The sequence below is a fragment of the Rana temporaria genome, chromosome 1 (genome assembly GCF_905171775.1).
Source record: "Rana temporaria chromosome 1, aRanTem1.1, whole genome shotgun sequence".
Classification (NCBI taxonomy): Eukaryota; Metazoa; Chordata; class Amphibia; order Anura; family Ranidae; genus Rana; species Rana temporaria.
In genome coordinates, this window is record NC_053489.1 from 211636767 (window position 1) to 211656324 (window position 19558).

At 40.0% G+C, this 19558-nt stretch overlaps 1 protein-coding gene across 2 annotated transcripts in view; it reads right to left on the reverse strand.

Annotated features, from left to right (window-relative positions):
* The window catches only part of DERL3 (derlin 3), a 42232-nt gene that overhangs the window by 21755 nt on the left and 919 nt on the right, over nt 1-19558 (reverse strand). The window contains exons 2-4 of one of the 2 annotated variants that reach the window (XM_040349077.1): nt 17684-17749; nt 3231-3304; nt 305-398 (exon numbers count right to left, since the gene is read on the reverse strand). In XM_040349077.1, the coding sequence (XP_040205011.1) occupies nt 305-398; nt 3231-3304; nt 17684-17749 (234 nt within the window). The remainder of the gene's footprint in view (nt 1-304; nt 399-3230; nt 3305-17683; nt 17750-19558) is intronic. The other variant, XM_040349085.1, reaches the window with a different exon arrangement.

Below are 19558 nucleotides of genomic sequence, written 5' to 3' on the forward strand. Positions count from 1 at the left end.
TGTGAACAGCAGCAGTGCCAAGTAAGCACCCCCCCACCCCCTACATGGTGTTCAGAGGGGAAGTGGCACAGAACCAGGAAGATTGCTCCTATCACCGTTGTAACACCAGCTTATTGAACCAATGTAAGTACAGTATGCAATGAATTTCATACCTGTAATTCAGCTTCAAAGGTTTTTACAAAATAGGGATTATCTCTGACATCTTTTGCCAAACTTGGGGGTTGCAAATTCACATGTCATGATTGCATGCCATACCGCTTGAATAAAGAACATGGTATTGCATACTAATTATTTTAAAGGATACAGTAATGAGGAATCCTCCAAAAAGAAACATGAATACAAAATCTGCAGTACGACCCCTAAATGAGGTCTCTTCTAGCATTTTGCAATATCTGTACCTGGAGGCAACATCTATCTGTAAAGGAAACTAAACAGTAGTATTGGCACCATTACTAAGAAAAGGCTTCCTTGATATAATCAAGTTTAAACTCAAATTCAATATATGAACTGGGTAGGTGTTGTCCTAAAGAATTGGTGTTTACTGAGATATCGTTATCATATGGCAATTGTACATGTGCCAGCACCCAGCTATGGAGCATAATGGCCAGGCTAAGATTCAGCCTAGGTTCACACTGCTGTGAATTAAAAATCGCGGTAAAATGCGCGATTTTACCGCGATTTCGCGGCTGCGATTTTGGCCGCAATTTAATGTAAATCGCGGCCCGAAATCGCAAAAAGTAGTACAGGAACTACTTTTTGAAATCGCAGATGCGGCGTCGCACTGATTAGGACAGTGCCATTGCCTACAATTGCCGCCGATTTGAGATGCGATTTGACATGTCAAATCGCATCTCAAATCGTTCCAAATCGTACCCAGTGTGAACCAGGGCTCAGTCCTGGAGTGATGAAGTGCTGCTTGGACCTGCACATACCAAAGCATATATGAAGGGGTAAGTCTGACCTAGGATGGCTTTTCCTATATATTTCTGAAGAGGCGGGAGATGCCATATTTTATCCCTGTGTAATTTTATAGCCAGACCATTTTTGCAATTTTTCACACTTTGTAAAAGTATGTCCAAACCATAAATTTTCTGAAGGCATGGGACTGATGGAATAAAAAAAAAATGGCGCCGCTGATTTTCTGGGTTCCCGTGATAGTTGTGGAAATGTTGCAAAATGATAGAAAATACACTAAAATCATTTGTGCAAAAAAAAAAAAAGCTTACACAATTCCAACTAAATCTAAAAGATACAACTATATTGATTTTATTAAATATGTCAATTCTAACTTGTGCGCTTTTTTTTTTTGCGAACTAGTGAAAATTGATGCTGTTGGTGTGTGTTACAGTAAATTATTGCAGGCATATATTTTAGCGCAATGCAGCATGTAACAATATGCTTATGACGTTGAATGGCTGTAATTAAAGTTTAATTTTTTTTTTCCTTTTAAAAATGTTACTGCTGCACATGTGCACAACACACACCAGTTTAACTTGGAGTAGGTAAACCCAATATTTTATATTCTTCAAATGTACCTGTATGAAAAAGTATCCTGTTTTTGTATTGGTTCTCTTTGGTGAAAGCCCTGGTATTCCTGCCAGTCTCTACTTTCCTATTATAAAATTACCACACTAAGCAGGAGAACACACTGTAGTCCGTTTTCTAGCTATGTTGGGAACTCTGTCTGCTCTCCTCCAATGATCAGCCTTGTCCCAACAGGCGTGCCCTGTTCAGTGTAATGATGTTTCTCCTTTCCTAGCTGTTATGCAGCTGAGAACAGAGGGAATGTAATCGCTTGTGAAAAAAGGGAAAAGAAGGTATTTATAGTGAGGTTATATATATATATATATATATATATATATATATATATATATATATATATATATATATATATATATATATATATATATATATATATATATATATATACACACACACACAAATGTTTTGTCTTTCATTTCTATTTTAAACTGAATGTGTTTTGCAAGGTGATTGTTTACAATCACTTTATTTTGGGCAGAATGAAAAAAATTTGTCAATTGAAATGTGCATTTCCCCATGTCTTTTAACACGTTAGAAGTACAGAAAAATAACTGCTTCTGTGCCAAAAATGGTGTTCTTCTAGCTTCTGTCTTAACATAACGGAGCACTGAATTCATAAGCATCTCTTGTCAGTCCGGTCTATTTAAGTTCTGATGGATTGCAAAGAACACAGTTATCCCCATATACTCATCTCTATAATTCTTCCCAGGAAGTCATCTGGAAACAACATAATTTTATTTTTTTAAGCAGATATAAGAAAGCACTTTTAAGGGCATATTTAGCAGATCAAAATGGCGCAAGAAAGACATTCATTGCTAGGCTTTATGTACACTTTACATAGGGCACACAACTACTTAAATCAGTCCCTATCGCTGAATAAGCATACAATTTACTGTTCCTGCCTTGTCGTCAGTTTTTCAGGGGGACCTGATCAGAAGGTCTATTTATCGGGTCTAATCGGGCCTTTTTAAAAAAAAAAAAAAAACAGGAGATGGCTCTGTCCTCTTCCGCTTAAGCAGAGTGGATCTAAGGTAACTGGGTGTAAATAGACAGCATAGTCTGGTCACTCATAAAGCAGAACGGCTCTACCCCTGTCCATTCTGCAGATACTAAGCGCACACATCCGCCTACTCTCCTTTGATTAGCAGGGGATCAGTTCACATATCCCCTATCTCCTGATGATCACAACAGAATCTGCCTAAAGGTGGATACACACACTGTAAGAAAATTGGGTAAACGATCGTCCTGTTTTCCTTGATTGTTTCACAACAAGTCTGAAGCGAGGATTGAAATAATGTACGAAAATTCTCACATCACAAAGCCTTTTTTTGTTTCTGATCATGTGCTTTTTCATATCCGATTTTTCTTGTACGAAAACAGTACACATTAAACAAAAATCATTGGCGCTATAATTGTACGAGAAAAATGGTATTCGTCCCTTTTTCGTAAATTTTCATTTGAAAAGTCTGAATCGGAAGTCGAAAGTTGTGTACACACTATATGAAATCGAATGAGCGTTTTTTTAAGAAGGATATGTCACGTTTGCTTTTTATTCAGAGTTTTGCAGTAATATAGCAATTCTGTGAGCAGTACTGTTAATCGGTTTATAAAATCATGGGGGAGTAATGAATAACATATTTGTCATATACAGTAACTGTGCACTATCTCCAGCATTCTGAAAAGGATACATAAAAATCATATTAAAGAAGAAAGTTAAACCCAAGTCTCCAAAGTACAGAAAGTTGGTTATTAGTCGCCATATCTGTGGAATACAAAAAAAGACATGATCGGTCTGTGCAAGCAGACTCAATGCTTACATTTGTATAGTAGTAAATTATGTCGTGGATGAAAGGGAAGAAATGCACTACCAACTGTCAAACCTTGACTATTATACATTCATATGTGAAACGTATTTTAGTTTTATACATTTTGCTATATCAGCCTTTTCAACACAGAGGAACCCTTGATATAAATTTCTGGTCTCAAGGGACCGCTGCTAAAAAATACTATGGGCCAGATTCTCAAAGAGATCCGACAGTGTATCTCCTGATACACCGTCGTATCTCTGAGTTAGGCCGGTCGTATCTATGATTCATAGAATCAGTTACGCATAGATATGCCTAAGATCCGACAGGTGTAAATGTGTTACATCATCGGATCTTAACTGCAATTTAAAAATGGCCGCTGGGGGCGTTCTCGCTGATTTACGGCGACGATATGTAAATCAGCGAGATACGCCAATTCACGAACGCGGGCCCGACGCAGTCACTTTACGTCGTTTACGTAAGCGGTTTCCCGGCGCATAGTACTATGAGGCGCAGTCAATGTTAAGTATGGTCGTCGTTCCCGCGTCCAATTTTTTATTTTATTTTTTACGTCGTTTGCGTACGTCGATTCACAAACCTGCTCGTCGCAAGTTACGCTCACGCTGAAACCAATGACGTCCTAGCGACGTCATTGGGAGCAATGCACGCCGGGAAAATTCGCGGACAGCGCATGCACAGTTAAATCGGCGCGGGGACGCGCCTGATTTAAATGCTACACTCCCCCTAGCATTCCGCCGGATGATTTAAGATACGCCGCCACAAGTTTGGAGGTAAGTGTTTAGTGAATTACCCACTTGCCACTAAAACTTGCGGCAGCGGATCTTAAATCAGATAGATTACGCGGATCTAAAGATCCGCTGATCTATCTGAATCTGGCCCTTTATCTACAACCCATGATACATTAGTGTGATGGTCAGTGGGAAGAATGCTCCTTACACTTATAGACACTGGGAAAAATTACCCCTTTACAAATGGCTAAAACGTTCAATGGTGGCAGTGGGAATTTAGCGTAGGCAGAAATTGCTCAGTTCTGAAGGAACCCCTAGTAACCACTGGAGGAGCCCTACTTGAGAAACCTTGCTCTATACATTCTGCAGATGATGATAAATGATAAGGTAATAACAGAGGGTAAAGTGATAAACTATCTTTCTGTTCTCGTCCATGGACGGACACAGCTCCATAAATCTTGACAAGTGGGTTATGTTCCTGTTCACAGGAGAGGACTAGGCATAAACATGTTAGATAATTAAATACATGTTACTTTAACAGAGTTGAACAGCCCCACCCATGGGTCGGTCCCTCCGGACATAACCCTCGCCTCAGTTTCTTTCTGCTTAGCAAAAGAGAAGGACGTATGGCTCCCTTTGGGCCCATCGCCCTGAGGAAATTTTTATTTTATTTTATTCTTGAAGACTCTTCTATCAACTGTCGGCTGAGAGACAGGCTGGATATATAGAGTAAAAAAATATATATAGTGACTACTAAACCTAAATTCAGTGTCAGAAAAAATATATTAAGCAGCGCTTAAGTGAAATATGTGTATAAACCTCTCACATATACAATTAAATAATTACACAAATTAATTATTAACTAATATAAGTGAATTCAAAAATAGCTTAATATATATACTTTGAATTTTTTTTTTATATATATATATATATATATATATATATATATATATATATATATATATATATATATATATATATATATATATATATATATATATATAGAACCCGTCAAAAAAGTGTTGTGATAAACAAAGTTCAGAAGTGATGTATACCTCTTGAATCTTCAAAGTCTTCCACCACACCAAAAGTGTTCAGTGAATCCTTCACCCATCAAAAATGCACACTCACCAGAACGATAGGCCTAACACTCACGTGTTTTGGCATAAAAGCATAAACGGGACCTCTCAAATAGGTTTGATAGGAAATTCGTTCCAAACAGTGTAATCCCAATAACTCCACATAAATAATAGAGGGGTGCGCAATAGTGTAATACCGAATGGTCAGTTTTAATAAAACACTACGCACAAATCTTCAAAAGTTGCACTCACAAAAAAAACGTATTTTAAAACAAGCAGTAAGGCACAGCAAACAATGCGTTCCCAATCTCCTCTACTGGTGAAATAGTGGTCACCGGGGACCTACGAACAGCTTAAAGGTAATCTCACCACTCAAACGTCCTGTTTCGAGACTATCCTTCCTGGTTCAGCTTAGTGTGTCACACGTCTAAATGTCTCACGTTGGTTCAGATGCTAGCTGTGTGACCACGCCCCGTGGGACTTAATCATGGGGGGATATATAGATCCTTGTCTCCTCAGTCTGGCAAGCGAGCATGAGAACACCTTTGCAAAGAGGCTGGGTCTGCCACGACATACCCCATGGCTCCTGGGGTGGCTGGTGAGCTTTGGCTCCAGGGTCCACATATGACTGGGCTGTGGTGTTGTCGTCTCACTCACAGTGGACCGGGCCGACCGCTACTCCTAATGGGTGTATTCCTGTCAGGAATGCGTCAGTAGGTCCTCGTATTGACGGGTAAGTACAGTCCTGGCCTTCTCATCCAAGTTGCAGTGTTTTGCCGCCATTTTTTTGAAGCCTGCTGTTACCATTGTGAAATCCCATTGGTGGCCATTTTGTTGTGGCAGCGCTATGGCGCAGCTTACCATTGCGGTCTGAGGCTGCATGCTGCAGGGAGAAGGGTTTGTCCGGAGGGACCGCCCCAGGGTGGGGCTGTTCAACTCTGTTAACCAGTTGCCGACCAGCCGCCGCAGTCTTACGGCGGCAGGTCTGCTCGGCTGCGCATAATCATGTAATATTACGTGATTTTGCATTTCAGCCACTAGGGGCGCGCGCCCCTGGTGCCGTCTCGCGTGCCCGGCGGGTGCGATCACCGCCGGGCACCCGCGATCGTTCGTTACATACACAATGTATGAACAGCGATCTGTCATTTCCCCTTTCAGTTAGAACACACCTAGGGAACCTAATTAACCCCTTCCTCGCCCCCTAGTGTTAACCCCTTCCCTGCCAGTGAAATTTTTACAGTAATCAATGCATTTTTATAGCACTGATCGCTATAAAAATGTCAATGGTCCCAAAAATGTGTCCGAAGTGTCCGCCATAAGGTCGCAGTACCGATAAAAATCGCAGATCGCCGCCATTACTAGCAAAAAAAATAAATATTAATAAAAATGCCATAAACTATCCCCTATTTTGTAGACGCTATAACTTTTGCGCAAACCAAACTCTTATTGCGATTATTTTATTTTATTTTTTTTACGAAAAATATGTAGAAGAATACGTATTGGCCTAAACTGAGGAAAACATTTTTTTTATATATATTTTTGGGGGATATTTATTACAGCAAAAAGGTAAAAATATTATTTTTTTTCAAAATTTCGCTCTATTTCTGATAAAAACCACAGATGTGATCAAATACCACCAAAAGAAAGCTCTATTTGTGGGGAAAAAAAGGATGCCAATTTTGTTTGGGAGCCACGTCGCATGACCGCGCACAATTGTCAGTTAAAGTGACGCAGTGCCGAATTGCAAAAAATGGCCCAGTCATTGACCAGCAAAATGGTCGGGGGCTGAAGTGGTTAAAGTAACATGCATTTAATTATCTAACATGTTTCTGCCTAGTCCTCTCCTGTGAACAGGAACATAACCCACTTGCCAAGATTTATGGAGCTGTGTCCGTCCATGGAAGACAGAGACAAGGATTTTACGGTGTGTACAAAAAATCCTATTTTTCTTCAATGCTCAGGGATGCAGTGTACATGATCTAGTTAAAACAGAATTAAAGTTGGGGATTTTTTTTTTGCAAATGGGGAGATCTTTATTGCATGAGAGACGCACAATAGGAAGTGGGGGGGGGGATTTGCTTAAACTGGGGTGTGCAAAATCTGGGACAGTGCTGTAATGAAACTAATCAGCTTCCATGTTTTATTGTCAAAGATTAATTGAACAAGCTGAAGTTAGAAGCTGATTGGCTACCATACACAGCTGCACCTGATTCTGGGTGCTCCAGTTTTGGTAGATGTCCCCAATATCTCTTCTGCAATAAAATTCACTTACATGCCTGTTCGTAATCCTCTTTATAATGTACACTGAGCTCAGCCGATGATGGATCAAAGTTTGGGTGGTTCGGCAGAGACTAGATGAATTTTGATCTGTGTGGCTGGTCCTGCTTGACAGTAGTCAATCTAACAATTGACAGCTGTCAAACATGCTTGTTGAAAATTTCTTCTAAATTAGCGGCTGCATCTAATGGGCTGCATCCTCTGATTAGTGTATTCTGACAGCAGAGATCTAATTGTGTGGATGGAAGAGTCTTTATTTTTTATTTTTTTATTCAGCCCACTGACTAAATTGGGGGGGGGGGCGGGGTTAAAAAAAATCATCTATGGGCAACTTTAGTTTACATTATGGCACAGTGCCTGTGCACTGGGATTCCTGCACAATTTGTTCGAAGACTGGCACCCGGAAGAAGCCAGGAAGGAGATACTGTCGGGACCTTGTAGAAGTCAGACCGTTGGAACAAAAGTAAGAATTTTTGACTTTAGTGGCACTTTAAAGCGCAATTACCACCGCCATCATTTTAAAATGTGTTATGATATATTTGCAGCTGTAATGTATCCGATTTTTCTTTTTGTACCATAAAAAAAATTGATCAGAGTTGTGTTTTAGTGCAGCTTATACTGTACTTGCGCCCCCAACCATTTGACTCTAGCATTGGTATAGTTTCTCCTTCCTATTGTGTGCTTTGCCCATTCATAGGAGCAACATGTGAGGACATTGCGGCTGTAGGTTTTGTGACTGGGCAAGATACATGGGGGGTCATTTACAAAAGGCAAATCCACTTTGCACTACAAGTGCAAACTGCACTTGAAATTGCACTGAAAGTGCACTTGGAAGTGCAGTCGCTGTAGACCCGAGGGGGACATGCAAGGAAAATTTAAAAAAAAAACATTTTTGCGCATGATTGGATAATAAAATCAAGAGAGCTTCCCCTCATTTCAGATCTACCCCTCAGATTTACAGCGACTGCACTTCCAAGTGCACTTTCAGTGCAATTTCAAGTGCACTTTGCGCTTGTAGTGCAAAGTGGTTTGCCTTTCATAAACAACCCCAATGGTGCTGTCAGAAGAAAATAAAAAAGGTACACTTCAGCTTTAAATAGATCATAAAAACCTATTTGAAACTACATTATCTGCCTAAATTCATTGCTTACATTGGAGTAGTGTGTGTGGCAGGCAAGGCTGGACTCCAGTTTTAGCTGCCAAACTATTAGTTACAGTGATGAAAATAAGTATTTGAACACCCTGCTATTTTGCAAGTTCTCTCACTTCGAAATAATGGAGGGGTCTGAAATTGTTATCGTAGGTGCATGTCCACTGTGAGAGACATAATCAAAAAAAAAAATCCAGAAATCACAATGTATGATTTTTTGTAACTATTTATTTGTATGATACAGCTGCAAATAAGTATTTGAACACCTGAGAAAAACAATGTTAATATTTGGTACAGTAGCCTTTGTTTGCAATTACAGAGGTCAAATGTTTCTTGTAGTTTTTCACCAGGTTTGCACACACTGGAGGAGGGATTTTGGCCCACTCCTCCACACAGATCTTCTCTAGATCAGTCAGGTTTCTGGGCTGTCGCTGAGAAACACAGAGTTTGAGCTCCCTCCAAAGATTCTCTATTGGGTTTAGGTCTGGAGACTGGCTAGGCCATGCCAGAACCTTGATATGCTTCTTACAGAGCCACTCCTTGGTTATCCTGGCTGTGTGCTTTGGGTCATTGTCATGTTGGAAGACCCAGCCTCGACCCATCTTCAAAGCTCTAACTGAGGGAAGGAGGTTGTTGCCCAAAATCTCGCAATACATGGCCCCGGTCATCCTCTCCTTAATACAGTGCAGTCGCCCTGTCCCATGTGCAGAAAAACACCCCCAAAGCATGATGCTACCACTAGGGTTGCCACCTCATCCCTTTAAAAAGGAACACATCTGAATTACACAGATTCTGAGGCTAATTTAATGCAGATAAGGCACCAAGTGAGTTTAATTACCACCTTAATCAGCCACAGAACCTGTGTAATTCAGATGTGTTCCTTTTTAAAGGGATGAGGTGGCAACCCTAGCTACCACCCCCATGCTTCACAGTAGGGGTGGTGTTCTTGGGATGGTACTCATCATTCTTCTTCCTCCAAACACGGTTAGTGGAATTATGACCAAAAAGTTCTTTTTTGGTCTCATCTGACCACATGACTTTCTCCCATGACTCCTCTGGATCATCCAAATGGTCATTGGCAAACTTAAGACGGGCCTTGACATGTGCTGGTTCAAGCAGGGGAACCTTCCGTGCCATGCATGATTTCAAACCATGACGTCTTAGTGTATTACCAACAGTAACCTTGGAAACGGTGGTCCCAGCTCTTTTCAGGTCATTGACCAGCTCCTCCCGTGTAGTCCTGGGCTGATTTCTCACCTTTCTTAGGATCATTGAGACCCCACGAGGTGAGATTTTGCATGGAGCCCCAGTCCGAGGGAGATTGACAGTCATGTTTAGCTTCTTCCATTTTCTAATGATTGCTCCAACAGTGGACCTTTTTTCACCAAGCTGCTTGGCAATTTCCCCGTAGCCCTTTCCAGCCTTGTGGAGGTGTACAATTTTGTCTCTAGTGTCTTTGGACAGCTCTTTGGTCTTGGCCATGTTAGTAGTTCGATTCTTACTGATTGTATGGGGTGGACAGGTGTCTTTATGCAGCTAATGACCTCAAACAGGTGCATCTAATTTAGGATAATAAATGGAGTGGAGGTGGACATTTTAAAGGCAGACTAACAGGTCTTTGAGGGTCAGAATTCTAGCTGATAGACAGGTGTTCAAATACTTATTTGCAGCTGTATCATACAAATAAATAGTTAAAAAATCATAAATTGTGATTTCTGGAATTTTTTTTTTGATTATGTCTCTCACAGTGGACATGCACCTACGATGACAATTTCAGACCCCTCCATGATTTCCAAGTGGGAGAACTTGCAAAATAGCAGGGTGTTCAAATACTTATTTTCCTCACTGTATTCTGTCCATCCAGCTCTGAGATGTTGGTGTCCTGACTTTTCTCTGTTGAGGTTAATCAAAAACGGCTAGGTCATCTCCCTATCCCAGACCTGTGATTAGATCATTCTGGAGCAGCAGCAAACTTATGAGCTCACCCTTGTTCTCATTCTGCTCTCTTCCTGTTGGCATGTTCCTTGTCAGCCCATGTGTATGCAGCGCATATGTACACTAGATGATTTTTAAAGCTAAACTCCAGGAAATCTGCCACTTTGTAAAATCTGCTGGGAGAAGTCCAGTGAGGTGCATGTTTTGCTGAGCACTGGGAATACAGCTATCACTACACTCCTGGCTCTCTGACTGAAGAGATGCTGACTTCTCACACACACAGCATCTCTTTCCCCTCTGCTGTCCCTTCACAGAAGGCTTTGTATTTTGTGAATGGCTTCACATAATACAAGGTTCTCCATAATTGTGCACAAGGAGGACAGGAGCTGAAACCAGAAGGTCCAGTGTCAGAGCACTCTGTAAAAATATGAATTATAAATTAAAGTCCATGAGGTGGCATGCACCTTCTTTGACTTAAAGGGGTTGTAAAGGTACAATTATTTTTTCCTAAATAGCTTCCTTTACCTTAGTGCAGTCCTCCTTCACTTACCTCATCCTTCAATTTTGCTTTTAAATGTCTTTATTTCTTCTGAGAAATCCTCACTTCCTGTTCTGTCTGTGACTCCACGCAGTAATGCAAGGCTTTCTCCCTGGTGTGGAGTGTCGTGCTCGCCCCCTCACTTGGACTACAGGAGAGTCAGGACGCTCTCTACATTGCAGATAAAGGAGCTGTGTGTTAGTGGGTGTCCTGACTCTCCTGTAGTCCAAGGGAGGGGGCGAGCATGACACTCCACACCAGGGAGAAAGCCTTGCATTACTGTGTGGAGTTACAGACAGAAGAACAGGAAGTGAGGATTTCTCAGAAGAAATAAGGACATTTAAAAGCAAAATCAAAGGATGAGGTAAGTGAAGTAGGACTGCACTAAAGTAAAGGAAGCTATTTAGGGGGAAAAAAATTGTACCTTTACAACCCCTTTAACCACTAGTAATCCAGCAAATGTTTCAGTTTAAATTCCTGGTGTTCAGCTTTAAAGATATATAAAGGGGTAACATAATTTTAAACAAATCTATCCATCGAAACTGCGTGTAAACTATTTCTGTGCAAAGGGGTCAAAATTGAATGCTCGCAGGCTTCTCTGCAGATTGAATGTTATTCATGGTAAACCGTGTGAATGGGGAAAATGTCACATTATGATCACTAGATGGAGCTGATGGCACACTTATTTCATATGATACTCTGTTCCATCTGGTGGCCATAGTGCAATATTTTCCTCATCCATACTGTTTTTTTTTTCAATGAATAACATTTGATCTGCAGAAAATATAAAGAATAAACTGCGCTGTGTATAATACAAATATAAGCCGCCACACAACTTTGCAATAGAAAAAATAAGGTAAATTGGAACAATGTAGCGCTAATATCTGTGTAAAGATATGGAAAGAACCCACATCTAAAAGATAACAAACCAAATTTACATATATTAATACATTACTAAATCTTTTTTTTTTCTTTCCACCTCGGAGAACTCAATCAAAAGACTTAAAGGGTCACTAAAGGATTTTTTTTTTTTTTTAGCTAAATGGCTTCCTTTACATTACTGCAGTCCTGGTTTCATGTCCTCATTGTTCGTTTTTGCTCTGATGTTGCTGTAATCATTCTCTATTCTGGACACTTCCTGGTTGTCTGTTTCCTGATGACCACAGTACTGGGAGACTCTAGTTTCATTTTCCAAACCATCACTGCTCTATGGCTCTGTCTAGCACTGAGGCAGGATAACATGCAAAAATGAAACTAGATGCAAAAACGAAACTAGAGGTACATTATATGATTGATTTTAATCAATTTTAAAAGGAATCAGTTAACTATTAAGTCTCCATACCTTGTAAACAGTCATTTCAGCAAACATTTTTTTTTCCTTTACAACTCCTTTAATCAGTTTTGCGTTCATTCGCTGTCTCCATCTTGGTTCACATCATAGTAGGAAATTGCTTCAAAGCTTTGCTTATTACATGCATATATATATAAATATAAAGAGCCTATTCTAGCCCGGAATAAAAATTCAAAAATACAAAAGGTGCTTAAATTTCCAATTATTACACATCAAACACTTCGCTGCATTAAGGATATGGGGAAGCAAGGTTCTCATATAATGTTTAATAGGCATTTTTGTCCCATGAAACAAGCAAACCCACGGGTCAGCAGGTATATTAATTCCTGTAATTTCCTCGATTACAGCTATAACTTTATTCCAATATGTTTACATTTTTGGACACATCCACCATAGGTGTGCCATATTTCCGGTTTCCACACAACCCCTCCAGCAAAATTTGGAGGTCTCCCTTTGATAGTGATGTGCTATATCCTGGGTTAGATACCAGCATGCTAGACATTTGAAATTCATTTCTGTCAACCCGCAGTTGGTTGATGTATTATGCGCCATCTGTAATATTTTCCCAACACCTATCTCAGTTTCACCTGTATCCAACTCCTCAACCCATTTTTTAATATACGAAGGTGGCCACAAGTTTTTTAAACCCGTCAATATTTTATGGATCGGGGAGATCCCTCCCCTTCCGTTCGGCGCCAAACAGACGCTCTAATGGTAGCAAATTTCCCTCTGGCTTAATCGGATAAGGGAGGGATTCCACAAAATGTTTCAGCTGTGAATATCGCCACCTATTCAGCTCAAACATTTTTTTTTTTTCTTAGTTCCTGATGAGTACACATTTTACCGTCTTAGTATGTCCCTTAATTGTGCATCTTTTTTTTTTTTACCAAATACTGAACAAGCTTACTTTGCCCGGTGCAAAATAATTTGTATCATATAGTGGGATTAATGGGGAATTATATCTCCATTTTTCCTTTTTGTGTACCTTATCCCAAATTGACATTGATGTGCGTGTAATCATATGCATGTGCTCTTTTGACTGTCTAAATTGTGCCGGAATCCAAATCTCCTTCCCTAACATTGACTTATTTAGGCTGCTTTCCAGTTTGACCCACATTTTCTCTTTATTTTCTTTAACCCAATCAACCACCCGTGCCATATGAATGGCCATATAATATGTGCTAATGTCGGGAACCCCCCAGAACTCCGTGTGCTTTATCTCTAGTTAATATTGCCATGCTTATACACGTTTTTTTATTCCACCATATAAACCTACTTAATAACTTTTTTAGTGTTTTGAAATAAGCTTCCGGTAGTAAAATCAGTAACATTTGTATTTTATATAAAATCTTGGGGAGGGTTAGCATTTTGAAACTGTTTATTCTCCCTAACACAGATCTCTGTCTGGATGCGATTTTGTTTAAATCCGTTTTAATATCATTCAGTAATGGAATGGAATTGTGTAAATAAATTATAAATTGATGATGTTATATTGACTCTTAAAAATTTAAGCTCTGTGTCTCTCCAGATAAATGGGAAGTCTTGTTTGTATCTGCATTCGTCCTGCGCTTTCACACTTTATATTAAGTATTTCAGATTGTAAGGGAATCATTTTGAAGTTTGAAACCTCCCCATATGATTTAAGAGTTTTTAATAAGTTAGGGAGAGTTACAGTTGGGTTCATTATGTATAACAAAATATCATCGGTATACGCCCGCAAGTTTATGTTCCCCGTCATCTGTCTGTATCCCCCTAATGTCGGGATTATTTCTGATCCCGGCCAGCAATGGTTCTAGAGATAGGATGGGGACAGGGGACAACCCTGTCGGGTCCCCTTGAACATCTCAAATGGCCCTGATACCGTCCCGTTTACCTTAAATCTAGCGGTTGGGTGATTGTAAAGAGCATTTATCCACCCCAGCATCTTAGGTCCCACCCCATAAAACTCTGAGGTGTTCTGAAGAAATCCCCAGTCTACTCTGTCAAACGCTTTTTCGGCGTCTATTGACAGAAGTAGACCTGGGGACTTACTATCTTTTATTTTCTGTATCAGTAGGAGTGTTCTGATGCTATTATCCCTACTTTCCCTGCCTGGGATAAAACCCACTTTATCAGTTTGTACCAGATCCTTCATGATAGTCTTCAATCTATCAGCTAAAATTTTAGCGAACAACTTCACGTCCGCATTTAGTAGAGAAATAGGTCTGTAGCTGGAGCACAAAGAGGGATCTTTGCCTACCTTGGGAATTATCGTAACCGCAGCCTCCAATGCCTCGCGGCGGATATCCCAATTAGTACCGATACCATTCATATAAGAACACATCCTCGGGACAAGGATGTTACTAAACTTCCTATAATATGCGGTCGTTAGCCCATCAGGACCTGGGCTTTTCCCTGTAGGGGACTCCTTTTAGATTTTTCATAATTTCCAATTCCGTTATGGGATCTTCTAAAGAACTAAATTTATCTACAGGTATTGTTTTTAAACCTGTTTTACTTAAAAAAAAATATATATATATATATTATCTGATTTCTTTATAACTTTATCTGGGGGGTCGATTTGGGTTATCGAGTACAGCTTCCCATAATATTCTTGGAATACTCTCGCGATTTCAGGGGTTGAGTGTACCTTACCCCCTTTACCCATTTGTATGCTCTCAATAAAGTTTCTCCTTTGATCTATTTTTTAACATTTTGGCTAGGTATTTTCCCGACAGATCACCCCATTGGTACCTCTCTTTCTTAAGTCTGTGGAAAGTCGCTCTATTTTCTTGTTCTATGAGGTCCCTTAATTCCTCTCTTTTTAGAATAATGCCGCATACACACGATCATTTTTCAGCATGTCTAAAAAACGACGTTTTCCCAACTTCATAATTAAAACGATGTTGCCTACACACCATCGTTTTAAAAAAATGATCTAGCAAAGCGCGGTGACGTACAACACATACAACTGCACTTTAAAGGGGAAGTTCGCCTTTGGGCTGCTTTAGCTGATTCTGTGTTAGTAAAAGACGATTTGCGCTTTTTTGTCTGTTACAGCGTGATGAATATGCTCACTCCATTATGAACGGTAGTTTTACCAAAACGAGCGCTCCCGTCTCATAACTTACTTCTGAGCATGCGCAGGTTTTATTCGTCGTTTTTAGCCCACAACGTTTAAAACGTTGTTAAAAAATACAGCATGTTCGAATTTTTTTTTTTTGTCGTTTTTCAGAACCTGAAAAATGACGTGAAGCCCACACACGATCATTTTTAAATGATGTTTTTGAAAAACAACGTTTTTTTCATGCTGAAAAATGATCATGTGTACGCGGCATTACAGTACATTCAGCTTCATAATCGCCTGTTTGTGGCTCTGTTCGAGATCCAAGATTGTTTTATGTAACTCATCACATTTCCTCCTGCTTTCTTTTTTTTTTTTGCTGTTCCAATTGCAATCAGGATACCCCTAATGTAGGCCTTATGAGCCTCCCACACTAATGATTCTGACATATGTTCTGAGCTATTTGTTTTAAAGTACATTTCTAATTCCCTTTTAATCTTGTCTACGACCTCTTCGTCTTGTATTAGATCTTCGTTAAATCTCCATATACTATTACTCTTTTGTGTTCCATCTATTTTTAAATTAATTGATACAGAAGCATGATCCGACAGAGTAACTATTCCAATATCAGAACTTGCTACTGCATCCAGTGATCTGTGGTCCACCAAAATTAAATCGATTCTTGAATACGTCCCGTGTACAGCTGAGTGGAATGAGTAGTCACGTATTTTCGGATGTTGTATTCTCCAAACATCCATCAATTGGTGTTGATATAGTTTCCTTTTAAGTGATTTTCATTGTACATTCCCAACTCGCTGCACACGCGAGGTACCTCTGGGTCCAGACAGAGATTCATGTCCCCAGCCATAATTACCCTGCCTATCTTGAAATCCATAACCTCTCGATGACCCCCTTAAGAAATGTTATCAGATTTTTGTTTGGGCCATAGATATTTGCTATGGAATAGTCAACTTCATTTATTTTTCCCCTGAGCAGAAGATATCGCCCCTCGGGGTCTACTATTCTCTCCCCCGGGACAAATCTTACATTCCTGGCAAACTCTATGGTAACTCCCTTTGCGTGTTTAGTCGGAGAGTCCCCATGGTACCATAACAGGTATTCATGTGAACATATTTTAAGATTTGAATCATGCGAGATATGTGTCTCTTGTAATAGTACTACATCCGCTTTGAGATATCTTGGTTCTCTCAGGATGTTACCCCTTTTTATGGAAGTGTTCAGCCCCCGTACATTATACGAAAGTATTTTTAGAGTTCCCATGATCACCCTCCTCGCTCCCAACATTTTATTGTATATCCCTAGTTGGTTCATGTAGATCTTTTATGTGTATCGGCAGGTTATCAGTAAGCATCGGTACACAGCCACATCCAGTGTCTTATAGCCTTTACTATATGTTGGCACACTAATATATTTAGTAAGGTCACGTGGTGACACTTTAAGATTTAGTCATGTATTAATATATGTAGATTTGGTTTGTTATCTTTTAGATGTGGGTTCTTTCCATATCTGTACGCAGATATTGGCTCTACATTGTTCCAATTTACCTTATCTGCAGATAATATAGCCTGAGAACATTCAGTTTTGCCCCATTTGCACTGAATGAGTTTACATGCAGCTTCCATGGATTAAACCAAACTTAATTAGACACATAACTGCAAAAAACAGTGGCCATTTTTAACACCCACCTTGATCATACTGATGAAACACTAGCTCTAGTATTAACAAAAAAAAAGTAGTTGAAGCCCAATTCCAGGAAAATAAAAAATAAATCACCATAGGCGTGCACCCCAACCAAACCACATTGCAAAAGTTGAATGTTTGGTCAAGGGGCAAAAGATTGAATACCAAACTCCCCTATAGAAGGTTCTCTACAATTCTGCATCCAATGCCCGCAGCTACCTGTAAGCTGTGACCGGTTCTGGTTGCACTCCAACCTCCTCAATGTACCATACAGGGTTAAAGTTCTTGTATGGTATGTGATGACATTGAGTCTCCACCCACAGACCAAGGCTTGGGGGAGAAGAGAAGAGTGTCAGAGCTGACAGAGCAAGGAGTCAGGTAAGTGAAAGAGGCCATTCAACATCCCCTTACACATAACAAGCAATTAGCCCTTGCAGTATTGGAGGATCCCCACTGCAAGAGTGGATTTTGTTTTTAATCATCTTCCTTGAATTAGGGTTTAAACTGACTCACCTGTAGTTTTCTGAAGATTAAATCGGTATTGAAGTAAAGCTGGAAAGGACTAATGATGTCAGCTTCCTGCAGGTGAGAAAGTACGTGTAATAATTTTATATTACAAATAAATCGGGCATTCTGCAATTTCTATAGTACCAATATTGATTGACAGGAAGTAAGCTTGGAGAGGTCTCTCACTTCCCAGTGAGAGGAATACAGGAAGTGAGCAAGATTTCCACAAGGAGGACACACAGTAAAACCTGTTAGAGGTTTAATCCCTTCCCCACTCTGTCCAAAACATAAGAAAAAAATGTATGTAAACCCAATCAATAAATCTCGAATATGCTTTAATATGTTAATGTAAGTTCAAAAGTTGTGTTTAATAATTCTAAATCTGCTGCTTTTACTAAAACTAAAAATAAATAAAATACCTGGGGATCCTGCCATGATGGTCCTTCTTCAGGCTGATCCTGTTATAAGTTGACAATGCTCTTTCCTGGCCTCCTAGTTGTCCTGTGTTGTCACACTGGCTTGCTATAGAGACTACAAGCAGTTGTTTCAACACAAATAACACAGGAAAAGTCTGTCCACTGTTGTCACCATCAGGAGACCCATCCTGGTAAATTCCATACAGCCACCACTAAAGCATGTGCATGTAACTAAACAGAAAGTGGCTGCAGAGAAGCTGCAAGAGATCAACAGCACTGTGATACAACGATGGGTAAACGCATTGCATCAGAAAACGAAACTGTCACTCTGTTAGGGTTTACTTGTACTTTAAATATATTGTATATACACTGATTACAATGCAAGCGTATTATATATTTAATGTCATGTGTCAGCAACTCCATTATGTTTCTTTTGAAAAGGATAGAATACATGACCTCATATACAATGTGACCATGGAAATAAATGATTTAATATATTGCAGTCCTTAGATGTAGTGGCTGCATTATTGTTATCTTTTCATACTAAGTATAGTTCCTACAAGAATAGAAATATATGCGGTATGTTTACCCTGTCCCAGGGTGACTATGCTGCTCTTGCATAGATACAGCACAGCAAGTGAGCATTGTGTTATCGGCAGGATCAAAAATATAGGAAAAATACCTGAAAATCAATACAGCCACCCCATTACAAGACTTGGGTTCAAATATGCTTTAAGCAGACATTAAAAAAAATATGTCTGTTAGTTTAACCAGAAATTTAGCTAGATTAATATTATTATATAGGATTTATATGGCGCCAGCAGTTTGCACAGCACTTTACAACATAGGGGCAGACATTACACTTACAATACAATTCAATACAGGAGGGATCAGAGGGCCCTGCTCGTTAGAGCTAGCAATCTAGAATCTAAAGATGAAATGATATACAAATTTCAGCCTTTATCCCATGTCTAGTTCCACCCCTCCTTGGCCTGCAGAGGTCGCAATTGTGACCTGGCCCCATGCTGCACGCCTGAACAGGAGGGGTGGCTGTATATAGAGTAATCAATCTCTCCATTTTCCTCCTGTCACTCTCGCTTCTGCAGGCATTCAGTGGCTGCAGGAGGAAAATGGAGAGAGATCGATTCCTCTATATGTAGCTGCTCCTCCTATCCAGCTTCCTTCTGCTGCCCCCATTGTGCTCTCCAGCCTCCCTGTGCTCTTTATCCCACCCTTGTCCCCCTCAGCTCTGCCGGGCTCCCTCTCCCACTGGCTGCTGCAGGGGATGTGTCAGGATAGAGAGCAGAGAAGGGGCTGGTAAATGTGTTATTTACCTGCCCCTTCCTTTTACCTGCCCCTTCCTTTTCTGAATGCAGTCAGTGATCTGTACCGATTGTAGACTCTGTCCATTCATAACTGAGGCATAGTAAACTACTTCAGTTTGTGAATTAACAGGAAGCTCTGT